This window comes from Camelina sativa, chromosome 6 (genome assembly GCF_030686135.1).
Source record: "Camelina sativa cultivar CO46 ecotype springtype chromosome 6, ASM3068613v1".
Lineage (NCBI taxonomy): Eukaryota > Viridiplantae > Streptophyta > Magnoliopsida > Brassicales > Brassicaceae > Camelina > Camelina sativa.
This window is the reverse complement of record NC_141885.1, coordinates 1,585,486-1,607,764: the sequence shown is the minus strand read 5'-3', so window position 1 is coordinate 1,607,764 and position 22,279 is coordinate 1,585,486. Positions and strand designations below refer to the sequence as shown.

Here is a 22,279-nt window from a genome sequence, read left to right as displayed (position 1 = left end):
TGGAATTGTTATTTGCTGGATTGGTTATTGGATTATTTTTCAGTTGGATTTTATTTGGTTATCCGCCATTGATGATTGTTGTTAGGTTGCTAGTGGGTATGGGACCACTAGAGAAGTATTATTATTATTATAAAAAAAAAAAAAAAAAAAAACAGGAAGGGTTGTTTCACTATGTAAATTTGTTTTTATTCGAAATGTTTTTTTAGCTAACAATTACAAAAACTATGGCAAAGTAAAAGTAAAGAGATATATAATAGTTGGTTTAATGTGTTCATACAAAACATTTTTTAGGTGGTTGTAAAACATATATTTGTAACATACAGTATATTTAGATGTAAAAAAAATACACTTTTAATGGTAACATACATAAAAGATTTAAAAATTATATAAATCAGTGTATTATACCAAACTAAAACTTATAAAGAATGTACAACAAATTTTAATATATTTTTGTTAAATTTAATTTTATTTATAAAACTTTAAACCAGCACATCAGACGGGATCTTATCTAATTATATACAGTTTTAAGTTTTTTAAAATATATTAATATATTATAGTAAGTTTTATAATATATTAAAATTTCTTCTACATTATCATTCTATCACTTAGTTCAATGTTAACTTAGTTTTATTTAATAAAATTCAAGAGCTCCACTACTTTCACTTTATATTTTTATTTTTTATATAGGCCCGATTGGTAGCCCTGAGACCTATTATCCGGGATCCGGTCTCCGATCCGGGATCCACCCATATCCGCTCCGGAAAACCAGATATCCGGTACAAGCAAATCTGGATTCGGATAGTGGATTTACAAATCCAGACGGATCCGGAGCCGGAGCCGGATAGTGATAATAACTAAAACCGAATATCCGGGTAGATATATTGTATGTATGTTGGACATATTTTAATTGGGCTTATGTTTGTTTTAATTGGACATATTTTAATTGGGCAAACATATTTTAAAGTTCAGCAATTTATTAGAGCCCATAAGCCCAACAATTTTCACTTCATCATGAATAGCAAAGAAACACATTATCCCGACATTAGGTTACACCGCTGTCTCAAAGAAAAAAAAAACAAGGTCACGCCATTGTTGTTGTCTGGTTGCGATTGTGAGAAAGAGAATAGAGAGGTCACAAATATACAAAACTAAAACACTCTAATTTATTTACAGATCACGACTTCTTCACCCTCTTTTTACAACTTTTAATTTTAACCTAGATCTCATTGAGACCAACCACCGGCGGCGGAAGAGATGATTGTAGGAGCGCCGGAAGATATAGTTGAAGCGGAGTCAGCGGACGATTGCTTCGTGAGATGAGCATCGATTTTCACCATCTTCTCATCTTGTCAATCCGTCACCGCTTTTCACCGGTTTGATCTCATCAACGACATGGTGCGACGACATGAGATTGAGAGAATCATGAGAGAAGAAAAAGATCTAAAATCTAGAATGTGTTTAACTTCGGATCCGGATACCCGCGGATATCCGATTTTTTTACGGGTATCCGACACCCGGATATCCGGGATTTCGGATCCGGAGACGGATAGTATAACTGTGTATCCGGCGGAGCCGGAGCCGGATCCGGATACCCCTATTTTGACCGGATATCCGGCTCCGTCTCAGGGCTAGTAACACACTTTTAAGACTTTTTTTAAAAAACGTCAAAACTCATGCTTTAAAACTAAATAATTTTAATAGCATTCTTTTTTTTCCTCCCTTTCAGATTTAAAAGCTCTCCAAAAGTATATATATATATATATATATATATATATATTTTACATATTTTATTTTTATATTCTACATATTTTATTCTTTTATTCTATTTCTTTTAAGAACCATCTCGATAATATTTTTTTTTTCATCATCACTAATAATATTGTAAAAGAGTTTATAAAATTCATAATTAATAAGAGAATAAAATCATTAATTGTTTGTTTGTTTGTTTTATATTTCTAGCTAATTTTTTTTGTCAACATTTGAGTCACAACAGACCGGCCTATCAACCAACTCCTTCAGACCGGCCTATTAACCAACTCCTTACATTCGTAGGTAACAAAACTCGATCCGCGGTGTGATAATGTCTTCTATAGTTGGACTTATCATTTGCTGTTGGACTAAGTTCACTTTACTAGCTAATTTTTTTTATATAACAAAAATAAGAATAATAATTATTAAAACAAATAAACTTAAAAAACTTCAAATGCGATAAAATACAAGCACACACCACATAAAAACACATGACAAACATTAAAGCGGAAAATAACAAATAAACATTAAAACAAAATAAATCGTGACTCAATTTGACAACTACTAAATTCCAAATAGATCGTAACTCAACTTTTTAAACAAATTTTTGCTCTAATCATCGAGATGCTCCTTCTCATTTAGGTTCATAAACATTTTCATCTTCTTAGCTACAGTTTTTTCTTTCATCAACTTGTTTGCCTTCTCTTGCCTCTTTGCTTCTTTCAATTATTTGAAATCACTCCACTCTTCGTTGACGGCTTCGAAGGCTGCAGCCTTAACGAAATGTGGAAAAAAACAAAAATCAAATGGCGGAAACTATTTACCCTAATAAAGAATTTGTTGACGTCGATCTAGGACAAAATGATTTCACAATACTGCCACATCGTCCGAGTTTCTGACCAATCTGAGCACATAATTCTTGTTCAGAAATTTGGGGATCAAATCCAGTTATGCAAACTGTCACAAAGCTGCAAAACACAATATACAGATTGTAAAGTGACATCTGGAGAATAGTAATCTGATACGTGAAAAAAAAAAGAAGCAATTACCCGTTAGGATAACGATGTAGATAGGCTGGAATGCCAAGAAGATCTTCGCCTTTCAATTTAAAAGCCTACATACAAAAATTTTAGTTAACAAATTGGCAATGTAAATAAAGAGAAATAAAAGAGCATATAATAGAAGTTAATTACCTCCTGTGTTTGTTTAAGAGAAGAGAATGTAAACATGCCTTGCATACAATCACGTAAGCTACCATCCTTGAATTTTCCTCGTTGAATCCTGACCTCAGGCTTAGCAATGCCTTCAAAAAATTTGTAGCTACAAACAAAAGTAACTTAGTATTGACCCATGAAACGATAACAAGCACATATATAAATTAATAATATACTTACATGTCCGGTTCTGTAACGTCAAGGCTTAGATTAGGAATAGAAAGATCATATGGATTATTAGTGTACTCGGACTCCGGTTCTTCACTGCTTGAAGACCAATTGTAAAAGGTTGGCGATTCCTATTTTAGATTAGAAGGATTTGAAGTTAAACAAAAACGAAACAGTTGTACAAGATAAGATGATAAAAGTCTTGTAATAGTCAGATTTGACTAAATGGGCTTAAAATGTCAACGTTAATGGGCTTAAAATGTTAATTCATTATGGGCTTAAAATGTCAACGTTAATTTTTCTATGTGTTTTTCTTTATTCATTAGCTTGGAGTTGTTGCATCTTTTAGAAACACAAGTAAATGACAAATTGACAACGGAAAAGTTTTCACCTTTTTTACTATCTTCGTTGATAATGTTTGCTCTCGTCCTTATGCATAACAATCAGATGACGAAACCAAAAATTTACTTGGGGATAGTAGTAAGTGGAAATTAGTAAACCGATTGTGTCTGACTCCTTCCACTCTTTCATAGACTATCATACCATTAGAACAACAATTGGTTGACTCCTAAGTAGAACGTTATGTGCAGCAAAGACGTGTCCGAGTTCAAAACAATGCTTTTGGAACCACTTCATGATTAAGAAGTTATTCAATTATACTAAAGAGGGAGTCAAAAGTTAAAGAAACTCTCGTGCTAAATCTTTAATGAAGATTACAAAAAAAACTTGTCAGTTGTTCAAGAACTTCCTGCATTTTTAGATTTCTTGAGACTCAAAACAAACCCAAAATCCTCTTTTTTTACTTGGATTCCAAAAAAAACGCCCTAGTGTTTTAACACTATCCCGAAATCTAATAAGTGTTTTCAACATAATAGAACAATACCCTTTTACGATTGTTTGGTGATCAGTAAACTCGGTTTCTTCTTGGGGAATTTAAGTTCTGCAACAGAAGCAAAAAACAAAAAGAGAGATCATCAAAACTGAATCTCTATGCAAGTAATTTTGGTAACCAGAATCATAAGAACTTTATGAAAATCATACCATTTGACTACTGTAGTCTTCATTTCTAGCAGTTTCCATGGAGCCATGAGAATGGTTCTCGCGTTTTTTGTGCTTAGGCATGCTCGAAGTCTCTGTTGTTTGAGAAATATAAGGAAAGAAAGTTGGAAGCAGGACAAGACCTCGATCCATGTCAAATACATTGGCTCTTAATCGCAACATCACTTGAGTAAGAGCTTTGATTGCTGCATCAAAACTTCCTGTTATCTAAACCACAAGAAAGAAAAACATGGTTTTTAGATAAGCCTCTTTTAAAACAAACAAAACTGGGAAGGATTTAAGCAATAATAAAGTGTCAAGATTTTTATAACCTGGACCATCTCCTCGTCCTCACGAGCAATTGTTGGTACATCTTCGCCTTGAAAAATGCGGATATTTGCTTTTGTGACACTCCTCATCTCAGATATAAGAGCTCCGCCTTTTCCAATGAGACACCCTACTTGAGAACTAGGAACAAGTACACGAGTGGTGATTGCAGAATCACTTGAATCTTTCCCCACTTTCTCACTGCATCGTGTTTGTAAGCGTAAGGCTGCAATCACGGTTGGGGATTGATCTTCGAAGAACTGTTGTACATATATAAATTCGGTTCAACATTTCACATATTGAAAATAAGACTCTCAGTAAGAAGAAAAGGTTACCTCTTTTGATGATATGTATATAACGCAATCATCATCTTCACCAGTTACGGAGGTGTCAACTTTGATGGTCGCACCAGATTCTTGCCTAATCTGATTAATGAAACAGCCGCCTTTTCCTATTACACCTCCAACATTTTCAGCTGGACATATGAAGCAGATAGAAAACACTCTTGAATCGGCAACATCTCTTGGCGCAGAGTAATTTTTGCGAGAGCTTGTTAGTGCAGGACTCATTAGAATTCCACCGTGTTGATGCTGCGAGGTACTAGGGGACGAGAGAAAGTAGTTCTGAAACTGCGACGGATTCTCATAAAGCAGAGAGGCAACTTGGTAAAGAGCTACTCTAACAGCAGAGGGATTTCCAGTTATCTGAAATTCAACCAACAAAATTCATAAGGTAATATATCAGAAACACAACCACAGTAACTCTAAGCTCGACAAAATTTTCTGAAAAGAATTTTATGACAGTACCTGAAGAAGCTCATCATGACTCAAAGCCAAAGCACAAATAGGCAGATTATCACTTATAACACGAATTTGAGCATTAGTTTCATTACGCAGATTTTGGATAACTTGTCCACCTTTTCCAATAAGGCAACCAATTTGATCCGAAGGCACAAGCATCCTTGCAGTAACAACAGTTTTATACTCATCGTCATCATAATCATAATCATCATTGCTAAGTTCTTGCCCCACAATCATATCATGAACCTTGAAAAGAGCGTCAAAAGCAGGACAAACGAAATCCTCATCATCATCATCAATACGATTCGTCTCCTCGCTTGTAGAATATATAGTAACAACACGCTCGTCACTACCAGGTAAAGCCTGGTTTACCCTCAAGTTTGCTTTCGTCTCAAACCTAATCTGCTTTGCAATCTCACCACCTTTACCAATAACGCTCCCTGCTTTTCTCACAGGACACAAGTAACGATACACAGTATCTTCGAATCCATCACCATTATCATCTGTATCATCGGAAACAGAAAGAAATTTTTTTAAAAAAAAGCTCTTATCTCTTACTTCCTCCGTATTCGGATAACATCAGAGAAAAAAGTAACTAAATCAGATCTCTTACCATAAACGTTCCTCGAATAAGCCATCCTAGTGAGACAAATACACGAAATCACAAACCTGAAGAACCCTAATAAGTAACACAAAAATTAGGGTTTATAATAGGTTTCAAGTAAGCAACAGAAACAAACTTTTCAAACTCAGAAGACGACTTCGTTTCTCTATAGATAGATTTTAAGAAACCTAATCGACGACGATCGATACGCAAAATCAGAATCTCACGCAACCGATCGATGAAACTTGATATGATAGTACACTTGAACATTGCTAAAAGAAGCGGAAAGGCGAAAACAGGAAACTCTCACCGGAGAATGAAACAATCGATGATCGGTTAATCCGTCCGTGGAGCAGTCGTCTCGCCGGGAAACGCAACGGCCTCTCTCCGTCTTTGACTAGCTTTTGGAATTTGAAATTGAAAGAGTGAGTATTGGATGAGAGAAGAAGAGAGACTCTTTGGGCTCTATAGGAAAGGCCTAGCAAAGTGTGTGTGGGCTTTTTCAATATTTCTCGCATCGTGACGACACGTAGCATTTATTTAACTACGCCATATTAATTTCAAAATTTTAATATATCGATCAAACAATGAAATTAGTTGACCATCTAAACAAAGTGGATAACAATCAATAAAAAAAAGTTGAACATGATTAATTAAACAATAGTAGACCAATTATAAACACAGATAACTATTCAATATCAATAAAATATAAAAAATAAAAATTTTATCAATCAATTCTAGTTGAGCGAAAGCTTTTTTAGACTAATCCAAATTTACCACTACACTAAAATAATGTTTCATGTATAAGCTATATGTAGTTTTATAAATTATTTGAACATATAGTGTTTTTCTAATTTTCTAAACTAAGTGATACAAAATATATCAAAAGAATTTGTTAGAAATGTCCTTTTTGGCATATCCTTTTTCAAAAATGTCTATTTTTTTAATATTTTTATTTTTGTTTTTTTACACAATTACCCTATGTTAAATTAATGTTTAGAATTTGTTTTTTTAGATTTGGTTTCCCATTTTACATTTAGGATATAGTTTTTAAGGAGTAGGGTTTAATACTTGGGTTTTAGGGTTTATAATTTTGTCATTTTATATATTAAAAATGTGTATTTTTGAAAATGGACACCATCAAAGAGTATTTCTAAAAAGTGACATAAAAAAAGGGTATTTTTGAAAATTGATTGACCTTTATCATTTCCAGATTGATTTTAAAAATATCTTTTAATTTAAATATTTATATAATAAAGATCAAATGTTTCGGTTTCACATACACTATTCTGATTTCATGTAGATTAAATTATTACATTGCTATATTTCTATTAATATCTAAATTTGTGCACCACATGTCATTGTGTTTTTTAATATTAAATTTGATTATTTTCATCAGTTATACTCGACTTGATGGAGTACCAATATATATTGGGATTTTGAGAACACATATTATCCAAATATTATAAATAGGTTTTAGTTTAACCATACCACATATTTCACACTTCAAATTTTTGTTCAAGAGTTTATATTTCAATTAAGTGATCAATTTTTGGGATACCAAACATTTTAATAAAAAAAATCATATTTTTGAGAGAGAAATTCAAATTTATAAAGGTGTTTCGAAAAGAAAAAAAAACTTGTAAACAATATTCTCTTTTTATAAACAAATGCATCTTAAGAAAATTACTAAAATAAAAAATAGTTTCATTATGTCTGTTTTATACAAGCTACATTGCTACACCCTTCTTATAACAGGTGATGGAGATTTTGCTAGCTTAGATTCCAAATTAACGGGTGGCACTATGCTTATATTATAATTTTGGATATCAAATGTAGTTATGAGGAGATTATATATGGAGAAGGATGTCACATTTAGTTTCTGGTTGTTTTTATTAGGGTGTATCAATTGAATTAATAATGAATGGTTATAAAAAAACTCAAGAAATGAAATGAAATTACAATCCCCATATAAATGCTAAAAAGGAATAAAAATAATAAACAATGAACATAATTAGTTTTCTCAATTATCGTCTAAATATAAACAGAAGAGTCTTTGATGGAAAACAAACAACCAAACAAATAATTGAGAAGGATGTCATTGTTTATTAACAATGAACATAATTAGTTTCTCAATTATTTTCTAAATACAAAATATAAACAGAAGAGTCTTTGATGCAAAAAAACCAAACAAATAATTGATTTCTTATCATCAACAGAATTTATGTATCCAAGTTAGTCGTACACTAAAATGATATTTTATGTATCCAACATATAAATGATTTCAAATTGGGATCAACATATCCAAATACCAAATTCATAACATGGCATTGCATTTTATTACAAAGTTTTAAAAATTATAAAGGGGGAAAGTAATTTATAATTTATAATTAAGAACTTAGAGGTATTGGTTTAGGATTTAGAAAGAATTTTAATGATTTTATGTTCTTGCTAATTGTTAGAATCATAGAAAATTGAAAGTTAAAAATGAAGGATTCTAAGAGATTGTTTAGGAAGTTTTTTAAAATCTTGATGATTTGTTTTTTCTAATCTTGTAAAATCTTTCTATTTGATGAAAGAGTTTTCGTGACTTTTGTTATGAAGAAAATGATATAAAATCCTAAACCAATAACATAAAACTTGAATTCATTAACAATCCAAGATTCTTTTGTTTTACTTGAATAACATAAAACTTTTAATGACTTTATAAAACTCTTAATCCAATAACACTAGATTTATCAAGATTTTAGATTACTTTTTACAAATCCACAACCAATAACACCAAATTTTTAAAGAGTTTTTAAAAATCTTGATTGAATAACAACATATTTTATCTAACTTTTAAAGTCATTAAAAATTCTTTCTAAATCCTAAACCAATACCTCCTCTAAACTAATCATTTCGGAGCCAATTCAGTCCAGTTAGTTATTGGGCCGAGCCTCCTCTCAAACGACATTTTTGTACTAATATAATTAAAATTTTGCAAGTTTACTCATAAGTCTTAACACGTTATTTAAATGTGTGTATACTTGTTTTTTTCCACCTTAGAGTACTGAAAAAAGATATTTATCCTTCACAAATAAATCAGTTAATTCTTTTACTATATATAGTTAGGCGTTGAACAAAAGAAATTCGAATGTATAAATATAAAAGTTAGGCATACAATAAATTAATTCAGCTAGTCATTACTATTCACGATCGATAGCACAGTTCAGTTGCTACTTTTTATTCTTGTTGAATTTTATTTTCTTGAGATAAGATAATCAATTTGATAAAATATGTATAGTGAAGCCTGCTAAATTTACTGTCGGCAGTGGGCTACTCGCGGCCGCGGACCCATATTGCAGAATTTTTATTTGTTTCCAAATTAATTGTTTTCTTTTTTCTTTTCTTTTTCGTAATAATTTATTGTACTTTTTTTATAAAAGTAACATTTTATTTTACTTAAGGATTTCGGATATATTAGATGGAAAGTGTGTCTAAAATCTTCATACATTTATTTTTTATTTTTTTTTGGCTCAACAACAATTCGTTCATTCACCAATAATTAAACCGAATTTTCATACACAATGGAATATAACCAACTAGACACAATAGCATACAACTTAAGATCATCATTCGGGAAAGAAAGAGATTCCTAAGCTATCTTATCAGCTGTACCATTACCTTCACGTCTAGTGAACACAATCCTACTCATGTCGAAGCCGGGAAGAAGTTGCTTGATATCTTGTATAACTGGGTCAACTGAAGGCCTAACTTCCTCACCATTCAACAGAGCAACAAGTTCTTGGGAGTCAGACTCAAAGACGACCCTAGGATATTGTAATCCCAAAGCATTCTCCACCGTCCATCTGAGTGCTTCGGCTTCCGCTTGAAGCACAGAGCCCGTTTTAGTGACCGCTCTCGCTCCCAGCCATAAAGTGCCTCCACGATCGTCTCTGAGAATCCAACCTATACCACAATTAATTCCATCCCTAGGCCAGGATGCATCCGTATTGCATTTTATCCAACTATGTGGTGGCTTAGTCCATCTCCGTCTTGAAACTGGAGCAGGTGGATTAGAGACTTTCGGGCCCCTCTCATTAACCCTCTGTTGCCATTCCTCCTCATTCTCGTGAGCCAATTCCAATAGCATGCTTGGCTCGTTCTCCCTTCCTTTCAAAACAATATCATTCCTATTCTTCCACAATTTCCATAGGATCCATAAGGCAAGGGAAGGTGATTTATCACGATGAATGTGCTCCTTATGAAAGTTGAAAACCGAAAACAAATTGGCATACACGGATTCAGACCAGTCACCCTCAGGCGGAGCAGGAATAGGAGAAATGGCCCACACCAATCTTGAGAAAGCACACATAAACAGCATATGGTTAACTGATTCAGTTGTACTGGGACATCGAATACATCTTGCTTCTCTAGAGATATGCCGATAGAAAAGATTCCCAGCAACCGAAATATTATTGCTCACACATTTCCATAAGAAGTGATGAATCTTTGGTGGAGCATCGAGTGTCCATAACTGTTTATACAATGGGTCTAGGCTAAGTTGATCCACCATCTGAGCATGATTCCTCTTATCCAATACCTTGGTGGCAACCCAGTATCCAGACTTCACGCTGTAATGGCCAGATCTTGAGTAATCCCAAGTATAGACATCCTTAGTCCTTGGTCCCCCTGGTCGAATCTTTTTGATTGCTCTCTTATCCTCATCCACAAACAGAGCATCTAATAAAACCCCGTTCCACTCTCTACCGTTTGAAATGATCAGGTCTTTCACTGACTTAACTGAGGATGTTATTCTCTGAATCTGAGGCGGAAGAGATTTCAATATGTCGACTCTCCTAGCCGGTTTAGATCCGAGCCATGGGTGCTGCCAGGGATTCACACTCTCCCCATCCCCTATGACTCCCCTTGCTCCCTGTTTGATTAGCTCTTGAGCCGCATGGATACTACGCCAAACGTATGAAGGTCTGGAGCCTAATGGAGCATTTAACGGATCTGAGAATCAGAAGTATCTACTCTTATAAACTCTGGCTAGTAGAGAGTCTTTTTTCGTGACCATCCGCCATAACTGCTTTCCCAGCAGTGCCAAATTAAATGCTTCTATGTCTCTAAATCCCAGGCCTCCTTCCGCCTTCGGTTTACTGATGGACTCCCAAGAACTCCAATGCATTCCTCTAGATTCTTGTTTGTTTCTCCACCAAAAGTCTGACATCACCGATACCAGCTGTTGACAGACTGAGACAGGGAGTTTGAAGCATGACATTGTGTGAGTGGGCAATGCCATAGCTACTGCCTTGAAGAGGACTTCTTTGCCACCCAGAGACAAGAACTTAGACTGCCAACCATTCACTTTCTGACTCATTCTATCTTGGAGATAGCTCAACGAATTCACTTTGGATCCTTTGAATGATTCATGTAATCCCAGATAAATACCTTCTCCTCCTTCCTGATCAATTTCAAGATTTTGTTTGATAATTTCGCGCTGTTCCAGAGGAATGAGTTTTCCAAAATAAACATTGGATTTTTGGTAGTTAACCCGCTGCCCTGAAGCAAGACTATACTCTTCTATAATGGACACCACCTGATCAAGCTCATCCTCTGTATTCTTGCAGTAAAACATATTGTCGTCAGCAAACAGCAGGTGAGAGATGGAGGGGAGCCCCTCGTGCAACCTGAAGACCAGTGATCTTGCCATCCTTTTGAGCATGTTGGAACATCTTAACCATTATTTTAGTGCAAATGACAAAGAGATAAGGGGATAGGGGATCCCCTTGCCTCAAACCTCTTGTTGGCTTAATATCTCCAAAGGGAGATCCATTGATGAGCACTTGATACTGCACACTACTCACGCACTCCATAATCAAGCTTATCCACTGATTAGAGAACCCCAGGGCCCTCATAGCTCTCTCCAAAAAGATCCATTCCACCCTGTCGTACGCTTTGGAGATATCGATTTTGATGGCTATGAATTCCTCCGCACACTTATTACTTGAATTAAGTGCATGAAGGAGCTCATGGGCTATTAGTATATTATCAGTGATCAGCCGTCCCTTGATAAAAGCAGCCTGGGTTTCCGAAATGATGTCAGGTAAGATTTTCTTCAATCTCCTTGCCAATACTTTGCTGACTATCTTGTACAGAACATTGCACAGGCTGATTGGTCTAAATTCTGTCAACTTCGATGATTTCAGTTTTTTTGGAATCAGACAGATATTGGTTTTGTTGATGTTTGCCTCTAGCTTCCCGGTTATGAATAATTCTTTGACCATATTAGTTATGTCCTCAGCCAGAACATCCCAAAACTGTTGAAAGAAGAAGCCTATCATACCATCAGGACCTGGGCACTTACTTGGGTTGATGTCAACACAGCCCTTTTCACTTCCTCTATTGTTACCGATGCACTCGTCATGTTCACCAGAAAATACTCTTTAAGAATGTAGTATAAGCGGTGTAACTCTCGATCATAACGGACGGTAAATTTGGATAATGACTGAATCGCGCACAAGAGCACTTTCCTTAAAGAGTATTTTGACCCTTATCAAAAGCCTTGGGTTACACAAAATCTCTCGCAGGATACGACAATCAAAGTTTCTCTCTTGTTCTAGGCTAAGATACAAGAGAAACAAATAAAATTTTTCTTGTGTTTGTTTTGTGTTATCACAAGAGATTCACTCGACCTCTCTCTCTTCTCGTGATCTCTCCTCTGTTTTTATGCAACAAAACAGAGTGTATTTATATATATGTCCGACGGTTGTTTACGAATGTTTGCAACCATTCGTTTAATAACCACAAACCAAAAGTCACAATAGTTTATTAATATAACCGTTGATACACTTAAATTACCAACAATAGCCCACATCTTCAGAAGTGAATAACTTCTGGAAATATTGTTCGGCTATTCTCCCCAGTTCCTTATCCGCTGACCATTGTTTACCTTCATCATCCTCCAAGAACTGAATTCTTTTCTGTGCTTTCCTGCCTTTGGTCGCTGCATGAAAAAATTTGGTGTTTCTATCACCATTATTCAACCAGGTACTTCGAATCTTTTGTTGCCAGAATACTTCTTCTTGTTTGTACTCAGCATTAAGCTCTCTCTTGAGACGCCTCATCTCCTCTGCATTGTAGAACCTTTGCTGAGTTGCCAGATCAATCCGATGATGAAGGTCTTTTATTCTAAGAGCAGAGTTTGGTTTCGATTGTCTCTTCCATTTGGAGATCTCTTTTCTACATCCTCTGATCTTATCAACCATCCGTGAGGATTGTTTTATTTCTCCCGTGGTCCACACCTTTTTGACATGTTCAACGAAGCCTTCTCTCTGGACCCATCTTCGATCATACTTAAAACCAGCCCAATTCCTCTACTTTTCTCCTAACAGAGAGTTCATAAGGGGACTATGATGAGAGCTTACTTTCTCCAGATACGTTGATTGACCCTGGGGGAAAAGTTCTAACCACTCCTGATTAAATCTTTATACATTTAATCAGGGCTTCTTTATACCATTCTATACTATAGCTATATCTTTGATCACGGAACGACGAACAAAATATTTAAATATTTAAAATAATAAGACAATACCTGAATATTTTGAATATTTGAATATATATATATATATATATATATATATATTAGGGATAAGTCTGAAGATTATAGCTCTGAAGGGATAACTAGAAGTCTAGAATTACGTTTTCTTGAAGCACAAAACATAAATAATATAAAATTTTGAAGACTTGAGAGATGATACATTTACAAGTTCAAGCTTTTACACGACATACAGTACTTCTCGATTTACCCATGTTATAGTAGGCATCTATTAGGAATAGGTGTCGCCTAATTTTTTATTTTTTTTTTGTTATAGCGTATATATGCATTTTGTTTGTGTTTAAATCTACATGTTATTTATACCATAGTGACAATATAATCACAAATTATTAAAATGCATGTTTTGGCCAACCTTTTTTATCATTTGTGAGTCGTAAACAATACTTTTTCTGTTTCACTTAAAGTAATGTTTCTTAGGTTTTTGCAAAGAATTTGATAGGATCATTCTTCTTCTTTTTTTTTTTTTTTTTTTTCAGAGTTAGAACAAGATCAATAACATATGATGACATTCAGTAAGTAATTCGTAGTCATATTTTTTTCCTAACGTTGAGTTGCCAACTCAACTAAATAAAAATGTAGTAGGGCTATGGTACACACAAAAAAAATAATTGGATTTTCATTAGATTTGTTGGTTAACACGTCATTTTCGGGTTTAGTGGAATATGATTTGAATGTTAGAATCATTAAACGAGTAAATTAAAACCTGTAATTGACAATAGCCCTATAATATAATGAACGGGGAAGATATGCATCCTATCAAAGAATCCAAGATAAAATGGTAAAGCCTAATACAAAAAGATAAATCAAATGTTGGGTTTAATTTTAAGATTAATCATATCTTAAGACGACCTTAGAGTCTCGTCGTATCTCTCGTGACACCTACCTTGTCCCTTATCTTTTTTCGGTGACCAACATACATATATGCATGTCATACAATATATCATGATTGCAAGAAGGCAAAAACAATTGCACATGATGCCATGAAAACAAACTACACAAACGAAAATTATCGAGGTTCATCAAAATACTTAAATCTTTATAAAAAAAAATTACTGAAATCTTCAAACTATTTTGACGTGAGGCACAACAACAACAACAACAAAAACTAGCTAGAGCAAGATTTCATATCTTAGTGGATGGATTAGGAAGGTAATTTTGAAATTATTATAATGAACAAAAATAATATAAATATGTTAACGAAAAGATATATGCTAGTAACAATGATCAGTTCAAAAATTATATAAACTCAACTTGAAACGCTATTACCATGATCAGTTAAAAAATTATACTGTATATGCTAGTAACAATTAAGTTTAAAATACAATTACATGATGATGTAGGTCACAAGGAATGAAGGAAAAATAACGTGTATTATGTTAATGGCATGCATTGATTATCATATATTTTGTTTCTTAATGAATGTTCTTATAATTTGACCACTCCAGTTTCCACGAGGAGTGAAACAAAAGTGATATAGTCATGTTCTTAATCATGATTAACAGATTACTTTTTCTCCAATTATTGAACATGATTTTAGGCTTAAAACACTCGAGGTTAGTATGACATAGTTTGCTAACTATAGTCTATACGTAACTGTCGGTAGCTTGAAGTTATCCTAAAATTAATAATCAGCTACCAAATTTATATTGTTATTAATTTAACCCATCATCACATTTGTTATAGCTAAGTGGCCAGTCCAGTGGTATAACTTAAAATGTACGTAAGTGAGAAATTATTTAATGATCGTCGATAACTTATACACCTGAAACATGCTATATTTTTCCGCCTAATTGTAGTTAGTACTATTAAGAGAACTTAAATCTCGAATTAGGCTGAACTCAGAGAGCTATGGCAATTTGGCAAATTACACAGACTTTATGTGCCACATACACATCTGGTTTTATGGTACTGCGCAGACAACGAATCAACCCTGCTCGTGCAACATGCGATCAATCTTAACCGTTGAATATAATATTAAGAACGGTGTAGAGGAGATCTTAAAAAGGTTTTAGACAATTACCTCAAAAGAAGAGGAATACCAAAAAGGCTGCCCTTTGGAAAAATCTTGAATTATAGTTGAACGGTTGGTGGTCGTTAAACCTTTTTTTGTAATTAGATACTTTAAGTAATTAAAATTAAAAAATGTAGAGGTCAATTATCAAATTTTGAAAGGTGGTATTACAGGATCACCAGTCAAACTGTCAAAGCATAGTCGGACCAACAGTAAAAAAACATAAATGTCAGAGAAAAAAGATGGGCTGTATATTAGTAACTTTTTAAATTTAAAACTAGTAGGAGTATTGTTTTTTGATGAGAGGAAATAAAAAACAAATTTGGGAATTGAAGACTCTGCAAAATACTGCAAGGAAGAAATAAGAGCAAACGAACTTTCACACCTTTTGAGGAAGCCATTAAAAAAAAAAAAATTCTTACAATTTTAAGTTTATAATGACAAGAAGATGAAAAATCTTTTTTCGTAGTAAAACTGTTTTGACCACATTGGAACTAGTGATTCTTTTGGTTCTGATTAGGCTTAGTGATAAAAATAATACTACTATTTAAACATGATTTTCTCCAAAAATCACGGTGTTAATGACTAGGCTCCAGACAGCAAATCATAGTAAGATATCGTTAACCGTGACGCAGCATTATACTGTAAAAGATACGATTAATTTTGTGTTTTTAAAATACGTTGCATGCTTTACGCTTCAGTGTGGTGTCAATATTATTCTAAAATTTTATAGACCCAACCTTTGCGGGTTAAAATTAAAGACTGGTTGTTTCGAATCTTCATTTAATTTCTATAATATATGCTGCTGAATTTATAAATAGTAACTCAATTCGAGATATGCCGACAATAAGTACGAAGCAAATTCTTATATTCATGATTACACGTTCGTGCAGAAACTGAATTCTTTTACATTCCAAAGCTTGCCAAGCTTAGGAGCATCTTCCGAAGTAAAGAAAACAAACATTAATTTTGAATGGTAACTACGGTTAGGGCGGCCAAATCCATTTGCGGTCTGAACCACTTCATTTTTAAGGTGGATTACAGATTGCTGCGGACCAACTCTATTTGTATGCAAAATTGGTCCGCGTTGGTCCGCTGCGGTCTTGTCTCTGCTTTATTTGGACCGTACCACTGCAGACTATATTTACTGAATAGTAAATAAAAAGTGGTCTAGTTCGTATATGGATTTTTCTACCCCAACCGCTGCAATCATTTACACCCTAAATACGGTCAATCTTATTTGAAACTCTAGTGTAGTGTCTTTTACGAACCTTCCAATGGTCTCAAAACTAAACAAACTTTGGAAATATAAGTAGAAAAATACATGAAAATGATGTATAATTATTTCTTATTTATTTATGGTTTGAGTTACTTTTCTGTTTTATATATCACAACATTGTTAGAGAGTAAGTGGTGTACCCATTATACATGTTCAAGTATTTCATGAGATGTGATAGGATCTATCCCAACATGATTCAAATACCTGAACCAGGACTTTGATATGAACAAGTTAGTTGTCTATCTATCTTTTTGATTATTTTTTGCAAAAACCACATGTTGGATATGATTGACACGGCTAGTTTTTCTAACACCTCATCAATGCATGCATTGTAATTAGATTGGTACAATGATATGATATCTTATGTACCACATTACGAAATGCCACATAATATATCCCATATATATTTAAGAAAATGCTACATTTCTTCCTTAATATAAGTGTCTCTCGACCAAATGTTAATGTTAACATAAAGAACCTTAATAAACTTATCGTCTTCACCCACTATAAATATTGAATGAATACATGATGTTAACAGAAGAAAAAAATAAAAAGAATAAGAGAGATGACCCATTTGGATACTAAAGGAAGAAAAAGGGTTGCAGAAGAAAAGTCACACGCTTCCAAAGTTCCAAACCATCAAAACCGCCTGCGACCCTCCCATGTGCTCTCTCTCTCCTTCTCTCACACACACACTATACCAAAGGATGCTCGTGATTATTTCAAAAGTTTGCGGTTTAAAAACTTTATTTTTCAAAAAAAAAAAAAACCTCATATATAGAAAATCATCACACGAAAGAAAAGAATCCAACCTTTTTTTTTATGTGTTGCTTGGGTGTAAGAAGAATCGAGCTTTTCGTAAAATTTAAGCATTGATCAAAATAACCCTAAAGTTTTTGAATATCAAAATTTTGAAAATTTAAAAAATTTAGTTGAAAGATCAAAGTTGATGACCCCTATCTATTTGGTGAAAAACAGTAAATGGGGTATATAGAAAGAAGCATAAAAATAAATGTGAGAAGTTAATGTCAAACGTATAGAACAGGTGAACCAAGCCAACAAATGTTTAACTAAACATTCAATAACTATCAAAATTCTGCCCCCTATTTTATTCTTTTATAAAACCATGTTTTGCTGCAAAAAAAATAATAACTTCACCATTTTGAAACCTTAAATAAAACCTTTTTTTTTGTGTTTGCAGAGTTTTGTTTACATAAATAAAAAGTAAAAAAATAAAAAAAACCTAGGGAAGACAGTTAAATCTGTAGTAAATGAAGGGGGGTCAAAAACATTCTATAAATACCACTTCAACCATCAACCTTCTTCTTCACTCCCATCAAAGCAAAACTATCTCTCTCCTTCACATTCCATTTTTCTCACTCTCCGAGAAAAAGCTCTGCACTTTCTCAAAGAGAATGTTCATGTAAACCATCTCTCTCTCTTTCACCTCCACTCTCTCTTTTCGTTGTTTTCTTGATGTTAATGTCTAGAGTTCTAACTTTATCTGGTTAAATTGCAGGGGAAAGATGGGTCTTTTGGGAATCTTGGTGTTGTGTTTTGCTGCAACGGTGTGCTCTGTTCGTGGCTATGACGCTGGATGGGTCAATGCTCATGCCACCTTCTACGGTGGAAGTGATGCTTCAGGAACAATGGGTATATCCTCTGTTCATGGCTATGTTCTCTGTAATGCTTCTATGAAAGCTAGATTTAGGAAATTTACAATTTTGTTGTTGTTGTTGTTGTCTCTAGGTGGAGCTTGTGGGTACGGGAATCTCTACAGTCAAGGATACGGAACCAACACTGCAGCGTTAAGCACTGCTCTGTTCAACAACGGGCTAAGCTGCGGCGCGTGTTTCGAGATCAAGTGTCAGAGCGACGGCGCGTGGTGTTTACCTGGTGCTATCGTAGTCACAGCCACCAATTTCTGCCCTCCCAACAACGCACTTCCAAATAACGCTGGTGGTTGGTGTAACCCTCCGCTTCACCATTTCGATCTCTCTCAGCCTATCTTCCAACGCATTGCTCATTACAAAGCTGGTGTTGTCCCTGTTTCTTACAGAAGGTAAACATACACTTGTACTGTCACAAAGTCTTAATCTTTTCTACATAAGTTACCTAGTTGCTCTGTTTCTTAAAGAAAAAGTCACTTTACTCTTGAAAGTTTCAATCTTTATTCAATTTTCACAAGTCTTGTTATTAGTTCTCTGTTTCGTTTTTATTATTTAACTGATGGTTGTTGTTTTGATTGATATGTAGGGTTCCGTGCAAGAGAAGGGGAGGGATAAGGTTTACAATCAACGGCCACTCTTACTTCAACCTTGTATTGGTGACCAATGTTGGTGGTGCTGGAGATGTTCACTCGGTTGCGGTTAAAGGTTCAAGAACAAGGTGGCAGCAAATGTCAAGAAACTGGGGACAGAACTGGCAGAGCAACAATCTCTTAAACGGTCAAGCATTGTCTTTCAAGGTTGTTGCTAGTGATGGTCGAACTGTAGTCTCTAACAACATTGCTCCAGCTAGTTGGTCATTCGGACAAACCTTCACAGGCCGTCAATTCCGTTGAGATTGGTTTTTTAAGTCCGGTCTCTATATAGTTTAGGGTTTGTGTAGTGGTGTGGAAAGAGAAGAGGGTTTAAGGCTTTTTAGGGTTTTAAGTGGAGAGCCTTGAAAAAACTCTTGAGGGTGTAAAATGGATAGAGGAGCTTATTTTGAAAGGGCTCTTTTAGTCATTTTAAGGATTAGGGTTTTAGTAAAGTGGGTATTGGGTAGTAGAGCGGTGTTTGTCTAAAGGGACCTCTATGTTTCACCAATGGGTTCCTTTTGTTTTATCACTTTTTTTTTTTTTTTTTTGCCTTTTTCTGTCTTGTGGTTTAAAAAGCAGAAGTGGGTAGGGGCAGAGGACGAATTCACCTCCCGCCTTGTGTTCTTCTTGGGTCGTTTTTTTTGTTTACGTTATGAGGTTGTAATGTAAGGGTTGTTTAAGATCCAACTTACCTAATGTGTTTTTGTTAAGTGATTTTGAATTCTATTTTGTTTCGTGTGATTTGAAAGTTTATTATTGCTTTCATAGTTAAGAACAGTAACCGTTTTGAACATTCGAAGACAAAAATAATAAGAAAGCCAATGCCCATGTGAGAGTATGAACATTCTAAGGGAGGACCAAAATATTATTGAAGCAAGGATCAATGAATAAATATAATTTGAATTAGAGATTCTAGAAACTTTTTGGGTAATGTTTGGTGACATTAAATAGCATTGCAAAAGGAAAAAATATGTTAATCAATGCCCATGTGATTATGAACATTCTAAGGTAGGATCAAAACATATTTTTAAGTTTCCCACTTAGTAAGTAATAAGTGACCTATTCTATATCTATACTAGTATTTTTGCAGCATTTTTTTGCTCAAAAATAAGTTTTGGAAAGTTTTAACATTTAATGTATTGACTTAAATATTAGTTACCAAAAATTTCAAAATTAATTATAGGTAAGATTTAAATAATTAAGGAAATCTTTCTACCTCGTTCAAACATATATAAGTATATGATTCATTTTTATTTTTATTTGAATTTATATTTAAATTATCTTGAATTATTCTATAATACATTTAGTTAATAAAAATTGTAATTTTTTCCTGCATATGATATAATATAAATGTTTAAAAACAGACATATATTACTCAATTTACGGGTATAATATCCCACATCGCTTAAAAAGTTGGACAATGGTTCAGAGTCATACTATAAAAGAGATCAAAATGATTTATAATATAAAAAATTTGATTTATCACACATTCAAACTTAAAAACTTTTCTTTGGTTTATTCCGGTTCTTTATTTTAAATATTTTTAAAAATTTCAATATTATAAATATTATAAATATTTCAACTTTTAGAAAAGTTAGAAGATCTTTAAAATATTAATAATATATTTAAACTTTTACTAAACTTCAAATATGAGAAATACTTAACTGTTTTAAAAATTCTAAGTATTATAAATATTTAAACTTTATAAGAAACGCTAATCTTATAAAATGTAAATAGTTACAATCTTAATAAATAACATATCAACTCAAGCTAATATTTATAATACAAAAAATAAATATTAAAACTTAAGATGATATAGTGCGAGTTAAAACATCTCAGGACTGAGTTCTACAGCGGGACAAGTTTGTCGATATATAAATAAATTTAAAATATTATTAATTTGATGTTACACGGGTAAAACATCATTTCATTATTTTGTTAACACTATCGGTATCACACAATAGACATATCTACTTAAATTGAGTAAATAAATATTATGTAAAAAATAAATTATTTTATGGTTTAAATTTTAAACCATAAAATTAACAATTATTATATAATTATAAGATATTTAACCAATAAATACCATTTATAAGTTAAATGGTTTTGTTATAAATAATTTGTCCCGCGGTGTACCGCGGATCCTAGTGATTATGAATAACCAAAACTAGCTAAAAGCCTAACATTATGGTTTCTTATGGTATGTTACTACACCAAACATAAACTTATACAATCGTTATGATCGAAAAATGGCCATAATGATGATATCAACTATGAACTATAAGTATGCCATTTTCAACTGAACATCATGAGTGTAATTAGCTATGCGTAGTTGGCTTGTGGAGGCCTAATGTAAATTAAATTTGCAAACAACTAAAAATTATCTTATGCTAATCCTTTGTGGTTTATTTGATTTAGAATTTAGTTGGTTTTATGTACATAATTCTTTTTCATCTGGTGACTAATAAGTTAAAGAGTCTAAAATTAAATTTTGTATCTTATTCCTAATTATGTATACATGTCGTAAAGTGTACCTAAAGAATTAGAAAGTATCATCCGTTTGATATTTGTAGTTAAAGTTTTTATTTTCTTATTTTATTTTGTGTTTTGTTTTAATAACCAATTCATGTGTATATATGAAAACATATAAATGGTGACAAAAAAATATATTAGAGCATCTCCAATAGTTTTCTATTTTCACCTTTAAACTCTATTATATAATAGTTTTGCTCCAATGGATCTCTATTTTCACCTCTATAATAGAGATTACTATTTTTTCTCCTATTTTTAGAGAAACTCTATTTTTTCCTCTATAGATAGAGGTGAACTATTTTATTTGCAAAGTAGTCCTCTTAATCTTTAACTTCTTTTATTTATCACCAAATAAATAAAATAAATAATTTTAAGAACTAATAATACAAATTTAATAAAATAAGTATTTTTAAAAGCTAATAATATAAATTTAAGTATAAATATTTAGTCTAAAATATAGAGAAAACTATTGTAAAATAGGTTAGTTTGCAATTTTTATAAATAAAAGGTGTTAATTGTAAAATAAAAAAAAGAATCTATTTAGAATATTCCTTTTTAGAGGAAAAATAGAGAAAACTATTAGAGCAAAACTTCTTCAATTATAAAGATCTTCTATTATAGAGGAAAAAATAGGGAAAATCATTTGAGATTG

The 22,279-nt window shown here is 33.1% G+C and overlaps 2 protein-coding genes and 2 long non-coding RNA genes across 7 annotated transcripts; 2 read left to right on the top strand and 2 right to left on the bottom strand.

The window, feature by feature from the left end:
• Positions 1-2,171: 2,171 nt before the first annotated feature.
• LOC104793848 (uncharacterized) lies at positions 2,172-3,305 on the bottom strand. The gene is made up of 4 exons (XR_002038537.2): positions 3,144-3,305; positions 2,943-3,069; positions 2,799-2,863; positions 2,172-2,717 (listed from the first exon to the last, which is right to left on the bottom strand). It is a non-coding gene; the product is annotated as an uncharacterized LOC104793848 (long non-coding RNA).
• A 461-nt stretch (positions 3,306-3,766) lies between these two features.
• LOC104790074 (RNA-binding KH domain-containing protein RCF3-like) lies at positions 3,767-6,360 on the bottom strand. 4 transcript variants are annotated; one of them, XR_015559324.1, is made up of 7 exons: positions 6,211-6,337; positions 5,910-5,975; positions 5,303-5,799; positions 4,832-5,200; positions 4,502-4,756; positions 4,173-4,390; positions 3,767-4,071 (listed from the first exon to the last, which is right to left on the bottom strand). XR_015559324.1 is itself a non-coding variant. In XM_010515773.2 (7 exons), exons 2-7 carry the CDS (start codon positions 5,932-5,934, stop codon positions 4,036-4,038), a joined length of 1,407 nt encoding a protein of 468 aa, XP_010514075.1. In that variant the 5' UTR covers positions 5,935-5,975; positions 6,211-6,360; the 3' UTR covers positions 3,767-4,035. The 4 variants fall into 4 exon arrangements, 2 of the variants coding, with proteins under 2 accessions (XP_010514075.1, XP_010514076.1); XR_015559325.1 differs by having other exon boundaries at positions 5,910-5,965; positions 6,211-6,322; XM_010515773.2 differs by having other exon boundaries at positions 4,173-4,397; positions 6,211-6,360.
• A 6,199-nt stretch (positions 6,361-12,559) lies between these two features.
• Positions 12,560-13,621, top strand: LOC109133403 (uncharacterized). Its single transcript, XR_002038509.2, has 2 exons — positions 12,560-12,935; positions 13,029-13,621. It is a non-coding gene; the product is annotated as an uncharacterized LOC109133403 (long non-coding RNA).
• A 4,542-nt stretch (positions 13,622-18,163) lies between these two features.
• Positions 18,164-19,836, top strand: LOC104790073 (expansin-A15). The gene is made up of 4 exons (XM_010515772.2): positions 18,164-18,216; positions 18,313-18,446; positions 18,543-18,855; positions 19,050-19,836. Exons 1-4 carry the CDS (start codon positions 18,209-18,211, stop codon positions 19,354-19,356), a joined length of 762 nt encoding a protein of 253 aa, XP_010514074.2. The 5' UTR covers positions 18,164-18,208; the 3' UTR covers positions 19,357-19,836.
• Positions 19,837-22,279: the final 2,443 nt, after the last annotated feature.